Raw genomic sequence first — 22,884 nt, forward strand, 5'->3', positions numbered from 1 at the left:
ATGCTATTATAAATGGTCTGCTGCAAGGACCTGCTGGTATTAAAAGAAGAATACTTCTAATTTTATTACCGTTCTGAGTATGGAGCTGAAATCCATGGGAGAATCTGACTTGCTGACATGCTCCTTCACAGTTTCAAAAAAAGTTTTCAGAAAACTGAGACTTATCTAAGTAAGGGGAGAAAGAAGTTAGCATCAGTGATCTGAAGTTAAGATTAAAACAACTTTATTTCCCACCCCAGCCTCTCCAAAGGCTCCAGGCCTAATGAGTGCTTATACTTATCTCTCTGACATTGCCAGAATTATCTTCAGAATTATGCCCAGAATACTTTAATTAGTTGGAAGCTAAAAAAAACTACACAAATACCTACTTACATTGTGATAATGCTTCATGATAAAAGCTTTGAAACAAGATTATTTATTCCATTTAAACTTGTTTAGGTAACAGCTGTATTTAACATGGATTGACATGAAAATTGACAATGAATGAATGGTATCTACTGGAAAACAGTGATTGTGTGGCAGAACTGTGACAGTTAAGGAAGCCTTCATGGTCATTTGAAGAAGAAACCGTATTTCAGAGTTGAGTTTGTTTCATTCATTTGAAGGTGAGGGAAGTTTCTATGAAATACTATAAAAAGTCAAATAGTGCCTGTAAGTTAACTTTACATGTTTGCATCGGATTCAAGGGTACCCACATCATCAGTCAGTTGGGAGTGAAAGCCTATTCCTAAGCCCACACTTGCCTCCTGAACAAAATATTTTCACACTAATTCGTGACTGGGCTCAGTTTTAGGCCAAATTTTAGGCCAGAAATGCACATCAGCCACTGTGGTACTGCTATGAACTGTTGTAGCTGCACACTGCTTTGTTTGATGTATTGATGGGGGTGAGGTTGCTTATAGGATGCTGCTTATTCTTTAATTTAAACTTTTACACCTTTTACACCATGCATTTTTTCATGGATTCAGACTGCTGTCAAGGATAAAAGCATGATGTAAAATGCAGGAAAAAGGGCACAAAAGACATTGAGAACAACTACTTTCTCCTACATTTACTATCTGTTTTATATGCAAGTATGCATAACAGATGGTCATTTGTCATCTTTATTAATAAGGACAACAAAATTAGAAAGTAAAATAGGAAATTTATTAAAGATAATTCTCTGAAGACATGACCAGGCTACAGCCAAGCTCAAAGCACACAACAAACTCCTTTCTTTGAACAAAGGAATCAACAACCACACATCTGCTGAACTCTAGTAGTTCCCTGCATGTATGGTCTTAGTCCATTCATGCATCCAAGTAAAAGCTGAAACATATTAGCTAAAAATCTCTTTATCTTCATACCTGCTCGGGTGGTCATTCAGCAGCTCAGCTGATCATTCAGCATCTCTCTAGGTATATGGTTTTGGTTGTTTTTTGTTTTTTGGGGTTTTTTTTCTGCAGATCATAGACTATTCTGAGTTGGAAGGCACCCACAGGGATCATTGAGTCCAGCTCTTAAGTCAATGGCCCACAAAGGAGATTGAACCCATGACCTCGGCATTAGTACAACCAGATTGTATATAGTCTGTCACTGAGCAGCAGTGACTTGCTTGTGTGTTTGAGTGCTTGCTAATTATCTCTGCCTTGAAGACCTTTCCCGATTTTCTTGTTTAGGCTAAAATGGGAGATATTCATTATCAAGGCAAGGGAATTACAATAAGGGAAAAAGCAAACTCAGCAGCTGGTTTAGGGCTAGCGATGTGAATGTGAGCAGTTGTTCAGTTAAGGGAGCTGAAGTGCTGCTCAAAACTCACTTTGCTCTTAAGGGTAAGGTGTCCTGTAAAACGGCCCTCATGCTAAGAAAAACTTCTGTTTTGCTTCTAAAGTAATATAAAAGCTGTCTTGGACTGACAGGTTTCTTAACTTTTAGGAGCTCAAAGTGGTATCCCAGCAACTGGCCAGAAGTCGCAAAGAGCTGGAGCACGTCACAGCCAAGCCCTGTGGGCTCCCTCCACCTGGACAGTGGTGGGTAAGTAGCACAAGAGCACAGAGCATCTAGTCTGTGTACAAGAGATCCTTACACACATGCCAAGGGAAAACTCAGCTGGAGAAAGTGGGTCACCATTGTGTTTTAACTTGCCCTATTGGAGTGGCGTAAGAGACAGCAAAGTCTCTATGCCTGTTTGCCAGATAACTTGTTACTGTAGTTATTTTGCCATGCTTACTGTTTTGCTGTAAGGGTTGTGTAGTAGTTGTTTATCATCAGAAATCCTTTTAAAAGGTTGCTTCTTATGAGAATTAGTTTCAAACTTCAGAAGCAACTGCCAAATAAGCTCTGCCCATGTTTAAAATGCCTGTTTTGCTGGAGACACAAGAGACTGATTTGCACAGGTTATATTTGACTCTTACTGATATAATTAATAGAGATGAGAAAAGACTAATTATTTGAACAAAGTTCCAACTGTGAGCACTGAAACTGAGTAGGAACATTATGGTTTGTTGTCTTTTTTATTGTGCTAGTTGATTTCTGATCACAGTCACACATATTTTTTTACTCACCTTGTTTAACTCCTCTAAGTTTGCAAAAAGTCTCCACAAATCCACATCCAAGAGAAATTCGTTACTCTGGAGGTATTTTAGGGTGTTCATAAATATCTTTAAAACCAAAACAAACCTATGTTATTCATAAGTTTTGCCAATCCAATATATCTTCCCCCCCCGCCCCCAAAATGTATTTGTACTGTAATTCTTATGAAATGATCATTTGATTTGGGGAGAGCAGAATATGATATTCTGAAAAAGTTTCCTGATCTGTCTGAAGTTTGTGTGCAGGAGAGGGTATTGGTGATGTCTCTGGGGTTTGTCTGTGGCTACCATGGAAGCAGCCATGTCCCTTCTGTGCCCTCTGGCACAAGAGGGACAACTCAGGATTCCCTGCATGAAGGAATTAATAACATCAGAGGCACACTTGTATATTTCTATGACCTTTCTTAATGCTTTCCTTCATACTCCATGCTTCTGCTGCTATCTACGTTGTTTAATATTACTATGGGGAAAAATATATTTTTGGAATAGCATAGGTAGAGATCCTGTGAAGATTTTTCATCTGTCTGAATTGTTTTATTAATCTTCATTGAATGAAAACTGCATGTGTATTTATTGGCTGTTTAAGGTTTCACATTATTTAAGCTGATTGAGCTGTACTGAATCTGATGTAAATCTGAAAAAGGCTTAAAAGTTATGGGTTACCAAGTAAATTTTTTTATTTATGTATAAAAAACTTTAATGAAAAAACCCATCACCGAGGTGCCAAGACTAAATAGCTGGTAAGAGTGTTTGCTTAGCCTTGTGTAATTCTTTAGTTACCATGAACACGTTGCCCTGAGATCTTAAAGGGAATTTATGGTGGTCTTAAAGCTCCCCATGGAGATTCATTAAAATCAGTGGAGTATTTCTATACTTGGAAGTAAACAGGTATCTGTAAACTGGGTATTCAAATGTAATGGGTTCTTTCTTTGGCAGGAGAGCTTGGAAAGTTGGCATGGACTGAATAGTTCATCATTCATGGGCCATGCAGACCTGGCTGAGGCTTCTCTGTGGGTTTTTACATCAGAATCAACCAAGGGGCCTGCAAGTCTGCTGTTATCATCCCTCCCATATTCACCACTTTTTAATCTTTTCAGATTTCTGAACAAAGTATGCAGAAGGAAAGATCTTTCCTCCTGCCTTGGACCAATAGCTGGTGCTGTCATCCATTTTCCTCAAATTTCCTGTTCTGTCCCATCAAGGAGAAATTCAATCCCCTCCTCTATTTATTGCCATTACTTTGCAGAGTTCTTGCACTGTCCAGGTTAACTTTTCGGCAACATAGAAAATATTTCACAAATCTCTTTATTTTGTCTAATAAAAATCAGAAATTGTCTGTGCAGAATAAGAGAAAAATTATAAGAAATATTTTTGGAAGCTTACTTCCTTTTAAATTGATATATTTAGTTTTGATCTGTAGTGCATATAAATAGTACAACTATTCTTGTAACCGTGTGTGATATTCTTGTCCATATTTCAAGCTCTGAAAATTTACTATGATCAAGGTAATAGAGATTTTTTGGAGAGGAGTTGTTTTTAGTATGCTCATTTTCAAGTATTATTAGAACTACGGGTCTGCTGAATTCTGAGGTTTTCATGCTCTAGTCAGGATTATCTAACCATAGCTCTATATGAAGTTGTGCAAAGATGATAATGTTCCAGGCTAGCAGTACAGAAATATTCAGTTGGAATAGTCCAGTAGAGAAATAGCCAGTTGGAAAGTGGCTTCAGTTCAGTGTTTGTGTGAGGAATAGTGGGACATCAGCTGAAATTACTGAAAGGATATGCAATCAGATGGTAATTGCAAAGCACTGGATTGCATCACTAGAAAGTGATATTTTGAAGAAGATATGCCATCATAAAGACAGAAACCAAAAGGAACTGTGGGAAGCAGGCAAGATGGGAGGAAAAACCAAGTGCTTAAGTCATTCCCCATAAACACCTAATGAGAGGTTTCAGGTGACTTTGTGTCTGCCATGCTGACAGCAGAACAAATAATGTTTCATAATTTTTCCAATGTGAAATCTGAAGTTACCATCTTGAGAACCAACAAATGATCCAGAAAGTAAGTGCATTCACTTGTGAAAAGTTCCCACACTGCCGCTTCTTTTTTCACTTCTAACCGGCTGTCGACATCTTTTTGCTCAGTCTGTTGCTCATTTATAAATTCATGCCAAAATTTACTCTATTGATTGAAGAAGAAAGAAAACCACCAATTGTGTTATAAACTGCTTCAGACCTTATGAAAAGAATCTATGCTCTATTTCCTGTGCGAAAATCCCTTCGGGCAGTATTAATGATTTTAGTTCTGAAAACTTAAAGATTCCTTAAAAAAATTTAAACCCCTGACATTTCCCTCCAAAGTAGTTATAATATAAATACACTGAATTTGAAAGTAACACAGTAAGGTAGACTATGTTTGTGGGATGTTGTATCAAAAAATAGTTGGCAGCTAGCACACAATAAAGAATTTAATCTGTTGTGCTGTGGTTAGAAAGCAAGGAGGGACAATAGCTTCTTATTTTCCAGATGATAAAATCAAGATACCAAAGGACTATGTCTTTATAGTCACTTGGAAATTTTGTGTAGCCCTAAGAGGGCCACTATCACCTTACTGACCTGCTCCAAAGTCAGTTGTCCACATATAAGTTAGACACTGACAGAAGCCCTCACTACTGTGTCTCTGGGAAACTGCAGATAAGTCTGCCATGAGAAGATAAAGGTTTGCTTTGGAGCAGGGGATGATGTTAGGCATGGGTTATCTGAATATCACCCTGGTAGCCCAGGTGTTTCTGTGCTTAGAGGGCCAGAAACCTTGTTTATCTGGCAGACAGGTTTTGGCAGAATTTCTGCAGCCAAACCGTGGTGTTGACACTGGCTCTGTGTGGCCACCCCTGAACGCAGCCCTAAGGCAGCAATGAGGGTGACTATGCCTCATCTGACATCTCTGTCATGCTGCAATTTCTTTCTCCTGACCTGCCAGGTGCTGCTGAGACAGTTGTTTTGAGGCCTTTTTCTGAAGGTCGTAATTCCCTCAGCTAAGACTGTCTGGAACCCTGGCAAAATCCAGATGGTTTTGAGGGCTCTTGCTAACCTTCTATGACCCTCAGTTTCCCCCTCGCCCCTCCATTTCAAACTATAAAAATATACCTTATACTTATGCATTAATCTAACAGAAAGGTTATCCAGATCAATGTACTTAAAAATGTTAACTTAAAAAGAACACAAAATTACTCCCTCCGTTTTTAAGTACCTCATTACGGTATACTGAGTATTTCTATACCTTGAAGCAGAAAAATTCATATGTGCAGCAGTCTATGGTCTTAATAGTTGAAAGACAACTTTCCAGATCAGATGCTTGCTTCTGTTTGTCTTTACCCTGTTGAATGATAAAAAAGCACCCCGATTCATACAATGTTTTAGAGTGTTAAGAAGTTTACCCAGCTCTGTAACTGTGCTCTAATCTGTAGGTTTGTCCTTTACTGAGTGATTTCTTTATATTTCCCCATTCCTTTACACAGAGACAAGGCAGTGATGGCAGGTTTCTTTTCAGCTATGGGTGTGATGTGTAGGTGCCTTAGGTTGGGATGTGTTAAGATCTTATTTGTGTAACACATGAGTCCTTAGCAGGGCAAATTATTGGTATGGCAAGAGGCAATGGGCTACCCTCAGAAGGCAAGAATGAATAAAATATTTTGCGTCCTTTAGTACTGTCAGATATAGAGAACAAGAAATTTGTAGTTGAAATTGTCCTCCTGACATAGCTAAACAAAGTTACACTTATTTATTTATTTATTTTTAATCTTTTATTTAAGCTGTGTATTGAATAAGCTCCCTTGGTCAACTGCAGAGTTGTCGGTAAAATGAGCTTTCAGAAAGCTCAAAGAGCAGCAGGAGTTTGTGTGAGAGATCCTGAAATAAAACCAATAGCTTTTGTTTTGGCTTTGTGCTGTCAGGCAGTGTAAAAATTCAATCATTATTTATGAACTAATTTAAGTTCTGTGGGCACAAACTTATAAGGTGTTTGCCTAAGTTTTATCTGCTCTCTGGAATGGTGTATTTTCACATCATGGATTCCTATTGTCTGAACTTTAGACATGGAACTTAAGCCAATTTTGAAATACATGTTTCATTATTATATTTGAAACTCAGGGTTTAAGTTCAGCTCTTAATTTTGAAAGATAGCTTGAAATGAAGCATGAACAATAATGCATTTATACATATGCACACTTAACAAACGTACCCGCAAATGAATCTCCATAAATTAAATTTTATAGCATTTAATAGTCTCAGAAATAACTTTTTCCCTGAATATCAAATGCTTTTTATTTCAGATTTCAAATGTTTTGCTGAATTTAAAAAGTCTCAGTTTTAGGCTATGCTCCTTCAAATGCTATACAACTGATATCAAATGAAGAGGAAACTCTCATATTTAGTAATCTGAGTACTTATTTTCATTTGTACATACTCTTTTTGATAAAGTGCAAAAAATATTGGGAAGAGACTGTTCACAATTACATGCTTGGGGGGGAAAGTTATTAAGACATTTGTAAATAATTTTTTGAATGTTGAACAGTTTGCAGAACAGAAATGTAGATATCTTAGTAAGTGAAAGTTTTCATAAATGGAAAAGACAAGGAAATGTGTTAGACAAGGAAATTCTTTGAATTGTGTGGGTCTGTATGCTTTTAATGGCAAGTGTGAGGGCACCCATGAGGACAATAAAAGCCTAAGAAAGCCTCTAAAAAGCTACTTTGATAGCTTAGATCCTTTCCATGTGAGTGGTTGTTCAGCAAATACTCCTGTGCCCTAAGGCATGCAGAAAATACAGAATACACAATGGTCAAAGCAACAATGCAACTGACTTGTCTGCCTTGTGCTACCTTATCCTGCACTGGACCTGCTGCCGGCTCTGAACACCCTGTATGAGACCTCCTGCATTGCCCAACCTGCTCTGCCCTCCTGGTGCCAAAGGACACCACTCCACCCACCACCCACAGGGATAGGGAGCAGTGGCACTGACTGTGCTTTCATGTCCATCATGTGCAGTGACACTGATGGCTGCACTGGTACCACCCAACCTTCATTGCAGACTAATGTCCAAGCAGGCCCAGTGTGGGTGGGCTGAGACTCTGAGTTCAGCTTACTTGCTGGCTGCCTTTCTCCCAGGGCAGAAGGTAAAGAAACTGTTTGTACCCAGGTTAGGTGCTGGAGAAGGGAAAGTTGGTGCAAGTAAAAACAAAAGGGTAAAATACTCACAACTCCTCTTTTGACAAATGGCCACCTTGACTTTTTGGACTCTAATGAGTAAAACAAATGTTATTAGTGAGAAACAAATAGCTAAAAATAAAACTTGTATTTATATTATTTATATATTTATATTTAGGTGAGGTTTGATAGACTATACTTTACTCAGATTTAATACTTGTGTAGGCAGTTTGTGCACCAACTGATACCATGAGTTGGGTGTGCTACCCTTGTTTTCAGAACACTACTGGCAAGGGCAATATGGGCCACTCTCTTCCCTCTGCTTGAAGCTGTGAAGGTAGGAACTTGTAAATAACCTGCTTGCAGGTGGAGATCCTGGCCTGGGCTCTGGTTTCTTCAAGCTTGTGGAGGAGTAAGGTGATCTATACCCTACCCTGTCATCTATTTCTTTCATTTTGCATTCAACAACAAAATGCAGTGAAGAAAAACAACCAACCCACACCACCCCCCTCCAAAAAAAAAAAAACAAAAACAAAAAACAAAACCAAAAAAAACACAAACCCAAACAAACGAAAAACCCAGCATGGAATTTTGAAATTGGCAATGGAATCACTTTGGTGTGGGGTGACAGGATCCCCTACAGAGATTGCACTGCTTCACATTGTCATTGTTCCCATCCTCCCTCCCCATCCCACATGCACACATAATCCAATCCCAGCTTTTGCTGGGGTCAGAGGAGCAAACTCCACCCTGTGTCTGACCTGCACTTAGCAGGAAGGCTGAGTAGGGCAGGTAGTCCATGGAACTGTCTGACACCAGGAGGTCTCCAGGGAACACCTCAAGTCCTGGCAGACTCACTACCAGGGAGCTACGCCTGCGCTCGGCTGATCTGTCAGATGCAACAACAATACACATCATCTCTCTCCGCTTGAGGCTGCTGAGAAAACTTCTGAAGGGCTCCTTGCTGATATAGGAGGGAATCAGCTAAAAACCAAATCACAGTAGCTATGACATAATGTGTTAAAAGAACGAGGAGTAGAAAATTTCAGTGATTAACAGCAAATATCTAATTACCTTTCCATCTCCTCATTGGTGTTGAGATCAAGGAGCTTATGGCCATGGCTTGCCTCAGATAATGAGTGATTAGAGTATTTAAATATTGGAAAATCTTGGGTTCTTCTGAGGTTAGGCAAAAAATAAATGGGGATTTCCAAATTTATGTTTTGGCACTGGAGTCCAAAGGAGCAGTTAAATACTATGTTCCTAACTGATATATGTGACTTGTCATTGGTTTTAATCTTCATATAATTCAGGTGATTTCAGGAAAAGAAAGAACACTGGTGAAACAAAATGTTGGGTTTTTCTAAAAAAATAGTTAACCTTTTGGTTAGCTTGCAGTACTTGCTTTCGAAATATTTTGGGCATTTTTTTCTTCTTTTTCAAATACTTTTTATTTTGAATATAATAAGACTCAGTGGCCCTACTGATCAAAACCAAATGTCTCTTTCCAGCTATTGTTGTTCCTAACAGAGAGCATTGTCCAGGATGTAGATCCATCAAGGAAAGTGACACAGGCATTCTGTATCCAACAGCATGTTTGTGCCAGAGGCTGTTTGCATTCACATACAGAAACTCTTCGTGTATATCAGAAATCTTTTTGGATTTTGGTGATTCACACCAATACCTAATTAATTGTGTTAGTATACTGCTGCAAAGGGACTGGTGTCTGCAGCTGCTGTTGTGCTGCCTTCAGCTGACTGATGCATGAAGACTGCATTAGAGTTCAAAGGGCAGTAGCTGAGGGAGGAGGCACAGAATGTGTGTGCATGTATAAAAACTGTGTTATTCTTACTGGGACTTTTTTTGCCTAGGCCTTACCTTACTGTGAATATCTAGCCATTTGACAAAACTTGATGTGAAACCTGACAGGTGTATTTTTTCCCTTACATGCATGACAAGTTATCAACTGGCAGATGAGATCTCAGGCAGAAAACAGATTTTGTACATGTACTAGGGCATGGAGATGATACTTTTCTTTATGATCTGACAGTGACATTGCTTGCAATTGCCTTAGCTAAGCACTACACTGCTATAGATGAAAGCTGCTTGTAACAACAGGGAGGGCTGTAGGTTATCAGGATGGCCAGGTCTTAACACTTCAAGCATGAACACATTGGGGCTTGAAAGCTACATGTTGAGGAGATTACAAGGTGCAATGCAGGAGTTGTTTAGAAGTTTTTCTGATAGTCCTACTGAATGGGGAACATAGGATTTTTTTGTTTAGGTTTAGGGTTTACAATGGAACTCTGAGGTTTTTCATGAAATTGAACCCCTAGCATATGGTTTGAGAGGTTTTATGGGTGGTGTCTGTTTCTTGGTTGTCTGCAAGCCTGTACCAGTGTAAGGGAGAGGAGTGCTCCTCTCAGGAGTACCTTCCTGAGAGGGGCACCAAGTGCTACCTAGTGCAAATTTTCAGTGTTGTTAATGATCAAGACAGATGATACACCGCCTTCAAGTAATCAAAAATTAGCTGTCTTGGCAGTTACTGGGAAGACTCTTCCTTAGCTGATTTACTTTAGGAAATAGTGCAATGCAGTTTCCCACACAGTCTCTGATATGCTGCATGGTGAAAGGAGAAAATAAGCTGAGAGTAAACTTAAGCTTTGCTTTTATCAAAGTTTTCTTCCATGGCTGTGTTGGTTTAGCATCTCACTTTCTCTCCACCATATATACTTCTCTCTGTGCTGTCCTTCTTGACCTTTTTTATATTTATTTTGGCTGATTATTTTCAGTTGGCATCAGCAAGTTCAGCAAGTTGCCATGCTGACAGAGATGTACTGGCATTCCTAACTGAAGGCTGTGTGGGGAAGGCTGCTTAAAATGAGCCTGGGTGCTTTAAGAAAGGTTTTCCAAAGTACAGTCTGGGAGCAAGGAGAAAATATGTTCATTAAAACTGAAGGACAGAAATATAATTTTACCCAGGACCATATTTACATCAGTCTTGGAGTGGAGTTGCCTACTGTCCTAATGTGCTTATAGACAGAGAGAATAATCTAACATTTCAACAGTTTTCACTGGCTGTGATAAGAAGGGATTAGCTGCTAAGGAATTAGACTAAATACTTGGATAAAGGAGGAGCTGAATACAGGCTTAACCCAGACCTTGAACCAAATTAAACTTGACAAAGAAGGTTTAAAGCAGAACCTAGTGGTTTTTTTTTTAAATATTTTTGCACATTTTAATATTGATCAAGACAAAAGATAGAAGTCATAATATATCATCCAAAACACCTTTTGACAATCTTTCCTGCTTGTGACTATGGAAAAAATCTTGCTTTGTTTCTCTTTTGGTTTCCTGATTTTAAAAGGTGTCTAGATAGAATTCCACAGCCAGTATTGTAATTGGCTCCCTCTGAAGGGAAGTCCCAACCCAGTATTAATATATATTGCCTATACAATAAGCACCAAGAGAAAGTGTGCACACTAAATGTTGACTCTCTCCCTCTGCATTCAATATCTACAATTGCTCCTCAGAATTTTGCTACAGATCTTGCAAATCTTTGTCCTGTCAGTGAGATATGCTTATGTATTACAGTTTTGAGTTGGACCAGAGCAGACTCTTCCCACTATAGGTACAGATCACATGTTTTCACATGCAGATGAAAAGATCTTTCCCCAATTCCATTATAAATTCAAATGTTAAAGAGTGGGTTGTAAATTCCAACAATTCAGAAAATCTAGGAGGCCTTTTCTACAGCGAGCATGTAATTTCAGATACATGCACACATCTCTTAAACATCGTCTAGAGAACTGTGTTGTATAAAGACTCATTGACTGAATCAGTCTGCTCCAAACCTGCCAGTCCCAAACATCCTTGAGGGGATCATGAGTGAAGGGAGCACTACTCCATCAGCAAGAGAAGTATGGCTATAAAGAGAGGTACTATCTCCTGCTCCTTGTTGTATGGGGAGAAAATAAAATGTTCTTCCCCTTCTGTAAACATTGGAACTTCCTAAGGAAAGAAACACATCTGAATCAAAATAACTTCTAGTAAAACTTTTACTTTCTGATAATTACTTGTAAAACCTTGATGCAATTCTCTGCACAGGTTTATGGCATGCAACACTCCATCTTGCCTGCACTAACTTATAAAATCCAGGTATTCTATGTATTCTTCTTAGTTTGTAGGATTAAGAATCCCCCTATCCAGTAGCAGTCCTAGATCTGCTTCGCTCATATGTGAGAACAATATTGAGCAGTTCTGCTAGGTTCTTTGCTCCCTTTCCCTTTCCACAAAGTTTTGAAGAATGTTGCTCAAGATTATGAGATGTTTCACATTCTTCAAGCTGAAATTTGACACTGCTAAGCTGAACAACCAGACCTTTTGGCAGTTAGTTCCTAGTGCAGAGCTCCCCCATGATCTGGCTGAAATACTGCATGAAATATAGCTAAGGGATTTGGGGCCACTTTTGAAAGAAAATCTCATTTTAAAATGTAGGGAGCTGGTGACAGGCATTTCACACAGCAAATCTACAAATTAAGTTTGAGTTAGATATACATGATTGACTATTCAGTTTTGTCTTAAAGTGAAGTGGATTCATTAAAAATGTATAAAAGTCAAGCTAAGAATCAGATAAAACAAATATATGCATACCTTTGTATGGGCAGTCCACTCTTCTGAAAGAAAGTGAAATATTCTAGTTACTTCGTCAGAAAGTGAGCAAGCAATCTGATTTTTGTGAAAAAGAAGAACTCAGTTGTGAATAGAAATGTACTAAATAGGCTTGGGCATTGGCTAATTATTTTCACTATTGTGGAGAAAGGAGGAGAACACATCTGGTATCCAGAAAGTTTTCTATATTTGAAGAAGGGGGAAAATAGCCTTTTGCCTGTAGTGCAAAACTAACCAGTTAGTAAAGATCTGTACACCTATGTGACACCATCCACCTTCAGTGAAATGTGTGTGTAGGCAGTTTGCATGAGGACAGAGTCGAGCATGTGTGCAAAGTTAACTGCTTGTGCATGTAATGGAAGGTCTTTGAAAGCAGATCTAATAGCAAACCTGACTTATAGAATGCCTGTCCTTTTGTCCTTGTGGAGAGCTGAATGGTAGTTTGCTGTCATGGAAAGATGAAAGTCTAGCTAGCTCCTCCTTTACTGATTTCTCTTTACTAACGCTCACACTCACTGGACCAGGGTTTCTTTTTTTCTTTTTCTTTTCCCAGAAAGGATTGTACAATTGCCTGTTCATTTATGGAGCTGGACATAAAAAAGGAAAGGGGGCAGTGAATGGCAGAGCTAGATAAGTGGACATAAACAAAGAAAATGGAACATCGTCCTTTGCTGGTGGCAGACCTTAAAATTTGCCTTAGCCAACTTAATTCTTGGTTTTATTTGGGTTAGTAATGCCATTCAGTAAAGCAGAATAGAGAGCTGCCTCATCAGAAATAACTTTCCCGAAGAGTTAAAGGGTGGATTGAAAGAAAATGATGTAACACCCAATCCAAAACTTGATAAATTACTTAGTCTTGTTCTTCCATAGCCCCAGAAACAGTTGTACTGACCCAGCAGGGTGAATGGGCAGGGGTGGGAAAGAGTGCCCATGTGCAAGAGTGAACTAGGCCAGTCTGGTCACCAAGAGACAAGACTGGAACTTCCATTTCTTACTGATTAGGAAAGAAAAATCTCCCTGCCTGTTGAGTGTAGAAATCAGTGGTCTGCTCTATCCAAGACAGTTTGCAGTTTATATGTGCACTTGGGCCATGATGGACCAACACTGAATATGAAAGACTGAAAGAGAAGTTGCATCCTCCTGTTTCTCTTACCTGGACACCCACCCATGCTGTAGGACTTGGGTGGGGGAGTCTCCTAGGCAGCGTAGCAGAATTGGCTCTCCAAGAGTTTTTGGGTGGCTCACTGGGAGTACCATTACTAAGAGCATCTTCTAGGCTTGGAAGCTTTGGTCTGGGTACATCAGACTCTGGAGCTGCTGTAGTTGTCTCAGACTTGGCTTTGGAAGATAGTAATTTTGCATGGACACAAGAAGGCAACGACAATGAGGAAATTGTAATGCACCGAGGTGGACTCTTACAAATGTGGTGGAGAGAGCCAGTGTATTCTTTTTGATTCTCCAGCTGAGCCATGTCAGAACAGTCCTGAGATGACAGTACTTGTGAGGCAGAGGCCATCCGTAGTCGCCTTAAAGTTGGAGAAGTGGAAATTCTGGCCAAAGCATGACGGTCAAACTGGACAGGTGCATGATGGCTTCCAAGGCACTCCTCTGAAGAAGACTTCAGAAGTGAAGACTCTGTATAACCTCTTCTTCGAATGTAGTCCCCTGGAGGCAAGGTAGTGTCCATACAAACTGGTACTGCCTGCATTTCACCTGAACTGAAGGCATCTTCTGGGCTGCAGCTTCCAGACAAAGTAACATTTTCTTTATGGAGATCAGCTTCCCTCTTTAGAAGTTCCATGCTGGTGCAGGTTTCTTTGACCAGATCTGGAGAATAATCAGAGCTTGGCTGTTGCATCCTTAATTTACAGCATAAAGGTTTATAGCTATGTGTACCTAGGAAACATGATCAGAAAAGGTTCTTATAAACTTGCCATATGAATTTTTAAATGTGAAAATATGCAAATGGAATAAAAAATCTAAACAAAACTCTGTAGATATGTGCACTAGTAAAGAAACAATTACCTTCACATTGAATCCTGTGGAAATGCAGGTTTCAGCAGTTTCAGGACCCAGTTTTGCAAACTGAACAGCTGCTAACTTTGAGTCTGTAAGCAGTGTCAGCATCAGTCAGTAGTTCTAATTAGATCTACTAAATAGTAACTGTGTATTTAGAAACCCTACTCATCTGGTACTGCAGTTGCCTAATTTCAAGTTGCCACTCCCCCACTGATAAGTGAGATTGTAACACTGCTGTACATGGGATAAAAGTGAAGTCTCTAGGTCTCAGGACTTGGTCCAAAATCCTTTATGTACAAATACTAATTACTGGCTGAATTCCTAAGCAAATACACTTTAACAATTAGGTAAGGTGTGTCTAATTGCTTTTGATTCTTTTTTAGCAGGTAAGGTAATTTGTAGTAAACATTATATTTAAGCTGTAATCAAATGATGAAACCAATGATTTATATTAGTAACTTATCTGTTGATTGATTGGGAAATAGTCATATGTTGTGTGATTCATGAAACTTTAAGATATTTTGATGTCTAGTCTCTCTAAAATCGGACTGACATTTCAAGAAATAATGAAGATTATGATTTCAAACTCTGTAATTTAGCTTCTTTGCTAAGAGAAATCTTAAATCTGTTCATGATTGCTGGCTTATTTGGGGAACTTTATTAGTAGTTTTTTAAAACACATTTTCACTGTTCTCTTGAGTTATTGCATATCACACATCAAATATGGCTTTTTTCTGTCTAATTATGTAGTCCCATCAGATCGATTTATAAAGTTATTAGAAACAGGTTATTTCATCAAGTTTGCAGGTTCAAAGTATTGCTTTTTACAAACTCTTCAGCCTGTAGAAGATTCTTAAAGGAAAAAAAAGTATAATTCTTTACAACAGAAATGGCTTCTTTCACAACTGTAGTGAACAGTCACAAATATATTGCTTCTATTAATTCCTCTTTAATGGATGAGAGCTAATTAACATATATGCTTATTAAAAGTCACATTTAAGATCTAGCAGAATGATCATAATCATAAATTACTACTATTTCCCCTTCTGAATGAAGATATGATTGCATGCCATTGCTCTGAGAATTGGTGATATTTCTTTTTACTATTTCAACACTTTTATTTTTTAAAGGGCGATCACATCTCACTGATAGTTGTTTGGCAAGGTATTCTCTTTGCTTTTTTATTTTTTAATGTTTTACTCCTTCTCTGGGCAGAATTTTGCACCTCAGCATGCAGTTTCCAGATATTCATGTGAATAGTGTTCTGCTGCAGAAGTAGAAAAGTTTGAAGACATCTTTTCAAGGAAATCTTATATTAAAAATATGATAATTTTTTTACTTTTCTGTTTAGCAAGCTTTTTTTTTTTAAATAAGTCAAAACCTATGAGTTTCTTTATGAGTACTTATGTGTTACTTTTATGAGTAGACTGTCAGCAACGGAATATTTGTGAAGAAAACTCATGGTTAAAAAATGCAGAAATAGGGCACACACATGCAGAACAATTATATGATTAAACTTACCAAGGTAGCCAAGTGAAGTTTCACCAACATGTCATGTCCTTTTAAAATAAATTTTCGACAAAAGCTTGATCAACTGGTGCTAGTCTAAATAGCAGCATTTTCTCTCTTAAAGCCTCCTTACTGAATGCTGGTATAGGGAAATATTTTTTTCTTGTCGATTTATTTCTAGGGGATTTGTTTATCAGGTCAGATGGAAGTGGCTTCAGGATTAATGCCTGTAAACAAAAGGTAATATGATCCATACATTTGATTGAACTTCATACCTTCTATATTTTTCTGGACTTCTTGCATTGATAAAATTTGGGAAAAGAGATCTCAAGCAGGTATGCAATAAGTTGGAAGAGCAGATTATCTGCTTCTACTCTCCAACTATTTTTTTTTTTTTTTTTTAATTCTGCTTGTCTTGATTCATTTGGCTGGCTCTAACCTGGCATTGTTCATCTTTTGTGGAAGTATAGTACTGATATATCCCTCGGTTCTATTATTTATAATTAATTTTTAATTTTATCAAATGTGCTAACTAGCTGAGTAATTTTGAACACAAATCTTAGTACCACAGTGTTTGAGAATTTCTCCAAACATTGATAATTCACTGTTTTGTTGTGTTGCAGAACTGATTGGAAATCACCAAAACTGATTTAGGCATTCTTTGGTTATATTAATTGAAACTTGGGAAAAAGTTTATTTGACAGATAACTTGTAAGGAAATACTAACTCCTACAAATTTTTAAATCCATTGTGTAATTAACACATTTTCAGAGGGATTAGTGAACACTTGCAAGTGTAGATAACCTTTGCCAAATAATATTTTCATTTTCTGTAAAGATTTTTTTTCAGAATTCATCCTCAAACCAAATCAATATTCCCCAAAACTGGTGTAAATGCCTTTGATTTGGTGTACCATTAGATGTGACTGGATTATTCAGAGAGAAAGAAGTGAGAAAACAAACTCAAAGAACTCATTTGCAAAACTGTGACAGTGTTACAGTGTTTATATTAGTATTTATCTGCTTTGGTTTCTAAGAAAAAGAGATGTGGTCACCGCAGCTGAGAGAGCTGATAATACAAATGTATTTGTTTTGACAAAGGCTTTTAGGAGCATAAGACTTTTTTCTCTCTCTCTTTTTTTTGGGTGGGGGAGGGGGAGGAGAGGTGTTGGGAGCCAGGGGGGTCAGGACAGGTTGTTTTTGTTTTTTTTTTATTTGATTGATTTTTGTTTTGTGTTGTTTTGACTCCTTATTCTAATCTCAAGGTGATACTAGTTTCAGGATTAGATGAAATGGCCTTGATAACTGCCATGTGGGATTCATTTTGAAAGAGAGATTTGAGTAGATAAGAGTAAAATAAATATGTTAGAGTGCTAGCCTGAGATCAGGTTTGGTTTGAACTACTTTCTGGCATGTAGTTCTGGGTCTGGTTTGAGTGTCTTTGAGTGTAGCTAGGCAAAAACCTTGTTTTGAGGTAGTTTTTTATCAGTTAGTTCTGATTGAGACTTTGGAGTTTTTTGGTGTTGCTGTTTGTTTGGTTTTTTTTTTTTTAATTCTAGCTGAGACTTATCCCTAATGAGATCAGTATACTTGAGTCAACCTACTAGTTTACATAAAGGAATTATTCTATTTCCTTCCTGCTTGCTGGTGTTATAAATTGAGAACTCTATCTAACTTCTTTTAACCAGAATTAAAAATATTCTTAAAGGTCTAAGCACTTCTCTAGTTTAACTTGGGGGACTAGGGGAACTCATTTTTCCCAGAATTCACTTGCACTGCTTAGCTTGCCTCTTAGACCTAATTGTGATAACTGCCACTCTCAGCTTCAACTACGTGTACTTAAGTGGCTCCTTCACAATTTCACAAGTTACATAAACTACTACACTTTCCAAACTGTTATCATTCTAGCTCCAACTACAGACTCAATTCTAAAGTTTGCCATAGCATTAATTCCTTGAACTATAATTTTCATCCTCAGAAGAAAATGCAGCCAGGTCATTTAACTGACTAAGCTCCCATTACCTTGCATGTGCTTTAATTACGTTAGATGAATGTCTTCTTCTGGTGTAAATATAAACATATATGCTCAAATTTCAGCTTTCTGTCAACTAACTTTACTCTTAAATGCACCTCCAATCTGAAGCTAATCAGTTGTCTTTTATGCATCATTTCCTGGAAGTCTCCCTTGAGCATAGCCAGTGCCTCAGTTCTTTGGCCTTTGCTGACATGGACTGTAACCCTTAACCATGGTCTTTTAACCACCTGATGGGATTTCCAGGTTACTCCTACCAGGGTTAATTTCCAGATTAGACCTATGCCCCTTTATAGATCAAGATGTTACTTCAGGTCAGCAATATCTGCTAACTTTAAACATAACCAAGTCAGTCCTAAGCATTTTCTCCAGCCCTACTTCCCTGGTTGTTCCAGAAATACATACAACCAGGTGTACTCACTGGCCTCTGCAGTCACCTTCTGAACTGGCATATTAATCACAGTGCTGCATCATATCTGTATGCTGAAACCTTATGCTGTGTAACCTCAGTGGTATAGACCACTGACTGTTCCAGCCAGCCCTCTTCCCTCTCACCTGGAAGGTCACTTCGTAATAAAGGAGATCCCCAGATTTTCTCTGTACAACTCTGTATCCTTTAATTTGGTTTACCCTTAGAATTAGGGTAGCCTCATTTGTTTGCCAGAGCACTAACTATATCCAAGTGGACCAAACGTATTCTCAGCTTTGCTGCCTCGCCTCTTAAGAGCTAAGAAATTCTATAATTTATGGTTTTCTGCTTTGTCTAATCCAAAACTTGGGCTGAGCTGTAGCCTTGAAGCTCTTGTTTTCTAAGTATATTGCTAGAGAACAAGTGAAGCTTAGTATCAGGGTAGAGATAAATGAGTGCAGCATTATCTAGAAGTGCCTCACAGCTCTGTCACAGACCCCCCTGCAGCTGTAACACACCTAGCTGGCCTTTTGGCTACTGACACCCTTTAGGATGGAAGATCCGGGAATAAAATAGTGTAGTCCAGGATTCTGTACCTACAATAATGTCCCTGCAGGTCCTTTAGGTTCACAGAGCTGGCTGGAGAATACTTTAGCTTTCCTCCTGGGCTTTCAAGCATCACTTGTTGCATTTGCTCTTTCTTATGTTTCTCTGAAATGTCTCTTTTGTTCTGTATGAGATTATCTGCCAGATCCAAATTATCTCTGACTGCTGACAAGTAAAGAATGTCTCTCACACATGGGCAAGGACAAACACCATCTCAGCTAGTCCTGGCTGGTTAGGATCCTGGGTTGCATCCAATTTATAGGACAGGCTCATAGGGAAACCTGTGCTGCATTTTTCACACATCAGAAAATGTCAGGTTGCTGATTATCTTTCATCCCTTGAAAGGTTTCTGTGCATCAGCCAAAGGGACTCCTGTTGCAATGCCCCAGCCTTTCGGATGTTTGTCCTCAAAAGCTTGCACATTCTCTACACTGAGGTAAAAAACTTTCTTTGCTCCACTCTTCTTCCTCTAATCCTCTTTGGAAATTGGCTTTATTGTGTCAAATAACCTCCAGAATTTGGCGTGTCCTGAACATATTTACCTAGCTATTATATTCTCTGAGCACAACTAACGGGTTAGTCCCTCAAATGGATGTTTGCTTCTGAGTCCATATGACATGTTCATGGCCGCTTGACAGCCCTTCCAAAACAATGAAAGAAAATGGCATGTCTGCAATCCTGACTATAGTCCTGTGAGGTCTGTTTCAGCTTTGCAGTATGACTTGGCCTTAAAAATCAGGCTGTGCATCCCACCTTATCTGCTGCACTCCTGTAGGAATAGACCAAGTGCAGTGGGTTACCAGTACAGGGGCATGGTGTGATGTTATGGGTTTCCAGCTAGAGTGCAGGTCAATGCCAAGAGCTGCAGGGCAAGCCAGGTAAGAATTGGTTCTGAGGTCAGATAGTCTATATGGTGTGTGTGTGTGTGCATCCTAAAGAGAGCTTAATCTTCAGAACACACTTGGAATCTTATCTCGTGGTCTATCAGTGAGATTCCTCTTAGAAGTATTTCTGTGGTAAGACAGTTGGCTGTGGTCTCCACACTGATGCTTTCACAATACAAAGTAGATATATCCACAGTTAAATGCCTCCCTGACATCCGATCCCATCAGATCTCGGAAGCTAAGCAGGGTCAGCCCCTGATTAGTACTTGGATGGGAGACCTCCTGGGAAATGCCGGGTGCTGTAGGTTCTAGTCCTGAGGACTTCACTGTCACTGTCCAAGCTCGCTCGGCCGTGGCAGATGAACCTCAGGACTTAAACGGTGGGGCCAGTTCTGCGCACGCTGAGCCTCACCTAAAATCCACTGCGCAGGCTGGAAGGGCACAGCCACGTGGGGAGAGCCCTTCCCAAATCTTCGTTCGCGAAGTTTGGCCATACATAGCCACACTAATAAAAAGTAAGTTGGCAAAAATAACTCATTCTTGCAGTCCATATCAAAACATCTGATATCCTGCTTTCCATATACTTTGCTTTGTATAACTTTTAACAGGCTCAGAGCACAGATGCTATTGACATCAGCTGCAGTTTAAGTGTTCAACAGCCTCGGTAATCAGACCTCAGGTCTCAAGTCAAGCACACAGGGAATAAAGGGCATGCACTTATTGACGCCTGCAATAAGTTCAGAAACTATGCAGTAGATTAAGAGATACAAAGTGTTCTCTGGAGAAATACCCACATGAGACCTCCTGTCTCTCTCCCCATAATTCTCAGCATCAGACACCTCATGTGGAGTCACGTCATAGAATCACAGACTATTCTGACCTGGAAGGGACCCACAAGGATCATCGAGTCCAACTCTTAAGTCAATGGTCCATACAGGGGATTGAACTCATGAGCTTGGCATTATTATAACCAAGTTTTAACCAACTGAGCTAAGTCCCTGCTACCTATAATTGCCTACATCAGTCATCTCATATTTCTCAGCCTTTGAACAAATAAAGAAGAGTGATCCAAAGACAGCAGTTCTTCTACATGTCTTAATGGTGATTCAGTCCCTGAGCTAGGACATCCTGTACCTTGAGGAAGGGTCTTATCTGACACACAGCATGAATGTGTGATAAGACCCATGATAACACCCGAACTGGATGAAATGATGCAGGGGACTGTGCAGGTTGTGCAACCATTGCTCCACCATCTGAAGTGAGTCCTTTACCGAAGAAACCAAAGAGTGTCAAAGGGGATTTATGCTCTGCTACTTTCTCATTCCTGAGTTTCTGGGTTTGCATCAAAATACTGGTCTTCCAGCCTCCTTCTTCCATCTCTAATTAAAAAAACCCAAAACAACAGGAACCTTCCTCTTTTCAGTTATTGAGGAAAGCCTTGACTTGCCACAGAGTTGCAACCACAAAGCATGCAAGTTCAGCTGATTCTTTCAGTAAGTACGGACAGAAACTGTCTGAAATTTAGTCAGACACAGACTGTTTGACATTTTTCCAAGGCTTTATCTTAGGCAAATTTTGGCATATTTCATGGGACCAACCTAAAACACACAAAAGGAATTTCTCTATTTGTCAACAAAATTATAAGTGATTAGTCCAAAGCCAGACTTAAGAAAGAAGAAATTTCCATTTTGTTATTTTGTTATTATGGCACAAAATTTTGTCCTCTTGATTTGCCCTCAATAATATAGAACATTTTCCCTGAGAAGTTTCAAAAACTTCAGTTAATGACAAGCTTCTATTGTATGAAATCTCTGCCAAATCATTAAAATCTGGCAAAGCAAAAGGATGAAATTTACATGCACTGTAAATTCTGCCGTTAGTAATGAGTATTCTTTTATTTAAATTGGTAGACAGTAATACTTTTACAGAACTTAGCAAGTGTGTGCAACCTGTGTTCTCAGGTTTTCACAATGATTTCTGTATAAAGCATTTAATTTTTAATTTCCATTGAAGCAATTGAAAATATGAACAATAGAAGCAAAACAAAACAAAGCCAAACATACCCTCTATTAATTCCTATAAGTAGAAAAGCTTTCAAAAATTATATGAAAAGCAGAGACTTTATCTATTCTTCAGAACTAACTTATATGCAATTTCATTGCTCACTTTTTTGCATATCCCAAACTGTATGGAGAAAAGCTGAAATTCAGAAATCACCTAATATCCAATATGGATAAAAGGCAGAGGCTTGTGATCATCTGTAGATATTTGTACTGGGGTAATGATATGTAACATAAAAATACAAACGCACTTTGTTCTGAGCAAAGTAAACCAGAAATGACTTGACTTTCTTGGCAAGAATTCCCTCTATGTAACTTTGCTCTGGGCTAGTGAAACATTGTTTTGAGTAGAAAATGTTTTTAATGTTAAAGACAGCCCACTTCAAGAATTGGAACTTTTGCATTTGAAGAGTTGCTTGAAAAGAATATATCTAAAAGAAAACATTTGCTGAGTATTATTGCATGTAATATGAATTTCTTCCAAATTGCATAATTCAACAAATGTACTATTTTTAAGAAAACTTTATTCATATTGATTTATACTCCCTTTTGTGGTTCCTCTTCTCTTCTGAGAGTTTCCTTATGAATTCATTGTGTGTCAGCTTGAACTTTAGCGTCTCAGTCACAACATTCATAGCTCTTAGCAATTCAAGTGATTTCCTGTCAGATACCATGCCTGGCTTTCATTTCTCAGCACCTAATCTAAAACCCCATGCTGTTGTGCAAAACAGAATGCTGAAACACAGTTAGGAGACAACAGCCAAGGGGTGAGGCCTGAATTGCACCTGGCAGATCAGAGGGGTTCCGGACCGCTTTCTCCAATTTCCCATCAAGTTATCTGAGAGAGGGATTTGTGTCATCCATATTCCGACAGTCATGCATTTGAAGCAACAATTTTCAAGCCCCTCGGCAGTCCA

At 38.8% G+C, this 22,884-nt stretch overlaps 1 protein-coding gene, 1 long non-coding RNA gene and 1 pseudogene across 2 annotated transcripts in view; 2 read left to right on the forward strand and 1 right to left on the reverse strand.

Annotated features, from left to right (window-relative positions):
* PLEKHG7 (pleckstrin homology and RhoGEF domain containing G7) overlaps nt 1-14,307 on the reverse strand; it is a 31,638-nt gene extending 17,331 nt beyond the window's left edge. The window contains exons 1-8 of the mRNA XM_071549937.1: nt 13,603-14,307; nt 12,432-12,454; nt 8,540-8,667; nt 7,830-7,870; nt 5,854-5,949; nt 4,606-4,755; nt 2,544-2,639; nt 70-165 (exon numbers count right to left, since the gene is read on the reverse strand). Coding sequence (XP_071406038.1) covers nt 70-165; nt 2,544-2,639; nt 4,606-4,755; nt 5,854-5,949; nt 7,830-7,870; nt 8,540-8,667; nt 12,432-12,454; nt 13,603-14,307 — 1,335 coding nt within the window. The remainder of the gene's footprint in view (nt 1-69; nt 166-2,543; nt 2,640-4,605; nt 4,756-5,853; nt 5,950-7,829; nt 7,871-8,539; nt 8,668-12,431; nt 12,455-13,602) is intronic.
* The window catches only part of LOC139669445 (uncharacterized), a 32,986-nt gene that overhangs the window by 5,819 nt on the left and 4,283 nt on the right, over nt 1-22,884 (forward strand). Inside the window, exon 2 of the long non-coding RNA XR_011697261.1 lies at nt 1,915-2,013. This is a non-coding gene — a long non-coding RNA (uncharacterized lncRNA). The remainder of the gene's footprint in view (nt 1-1,914; nt 2,014-22,884) is intronic.
* Nucleotides 20,096-20,215, forward strand: LOC139670753 (5S ribosomal RNA; annotated as a pseudogene).

The sequence above is a fragment of the Pithys albifrons genome, chromosome 3 (genome assembly GCF_047495875.1).
Source record: "Pithys albifrons albifrons isolate INPA30051 chromosome 3, PitAlb_v1, whole genome shotgun sequence".
In the NCBI taxonomy this organism is placed as follows: domain Eukaryota; kingdom Metazoa; phylum Chordata; class Aves; order Passeriformes; family Thamnophilidae; genus Pithys; species Pithys albifrons.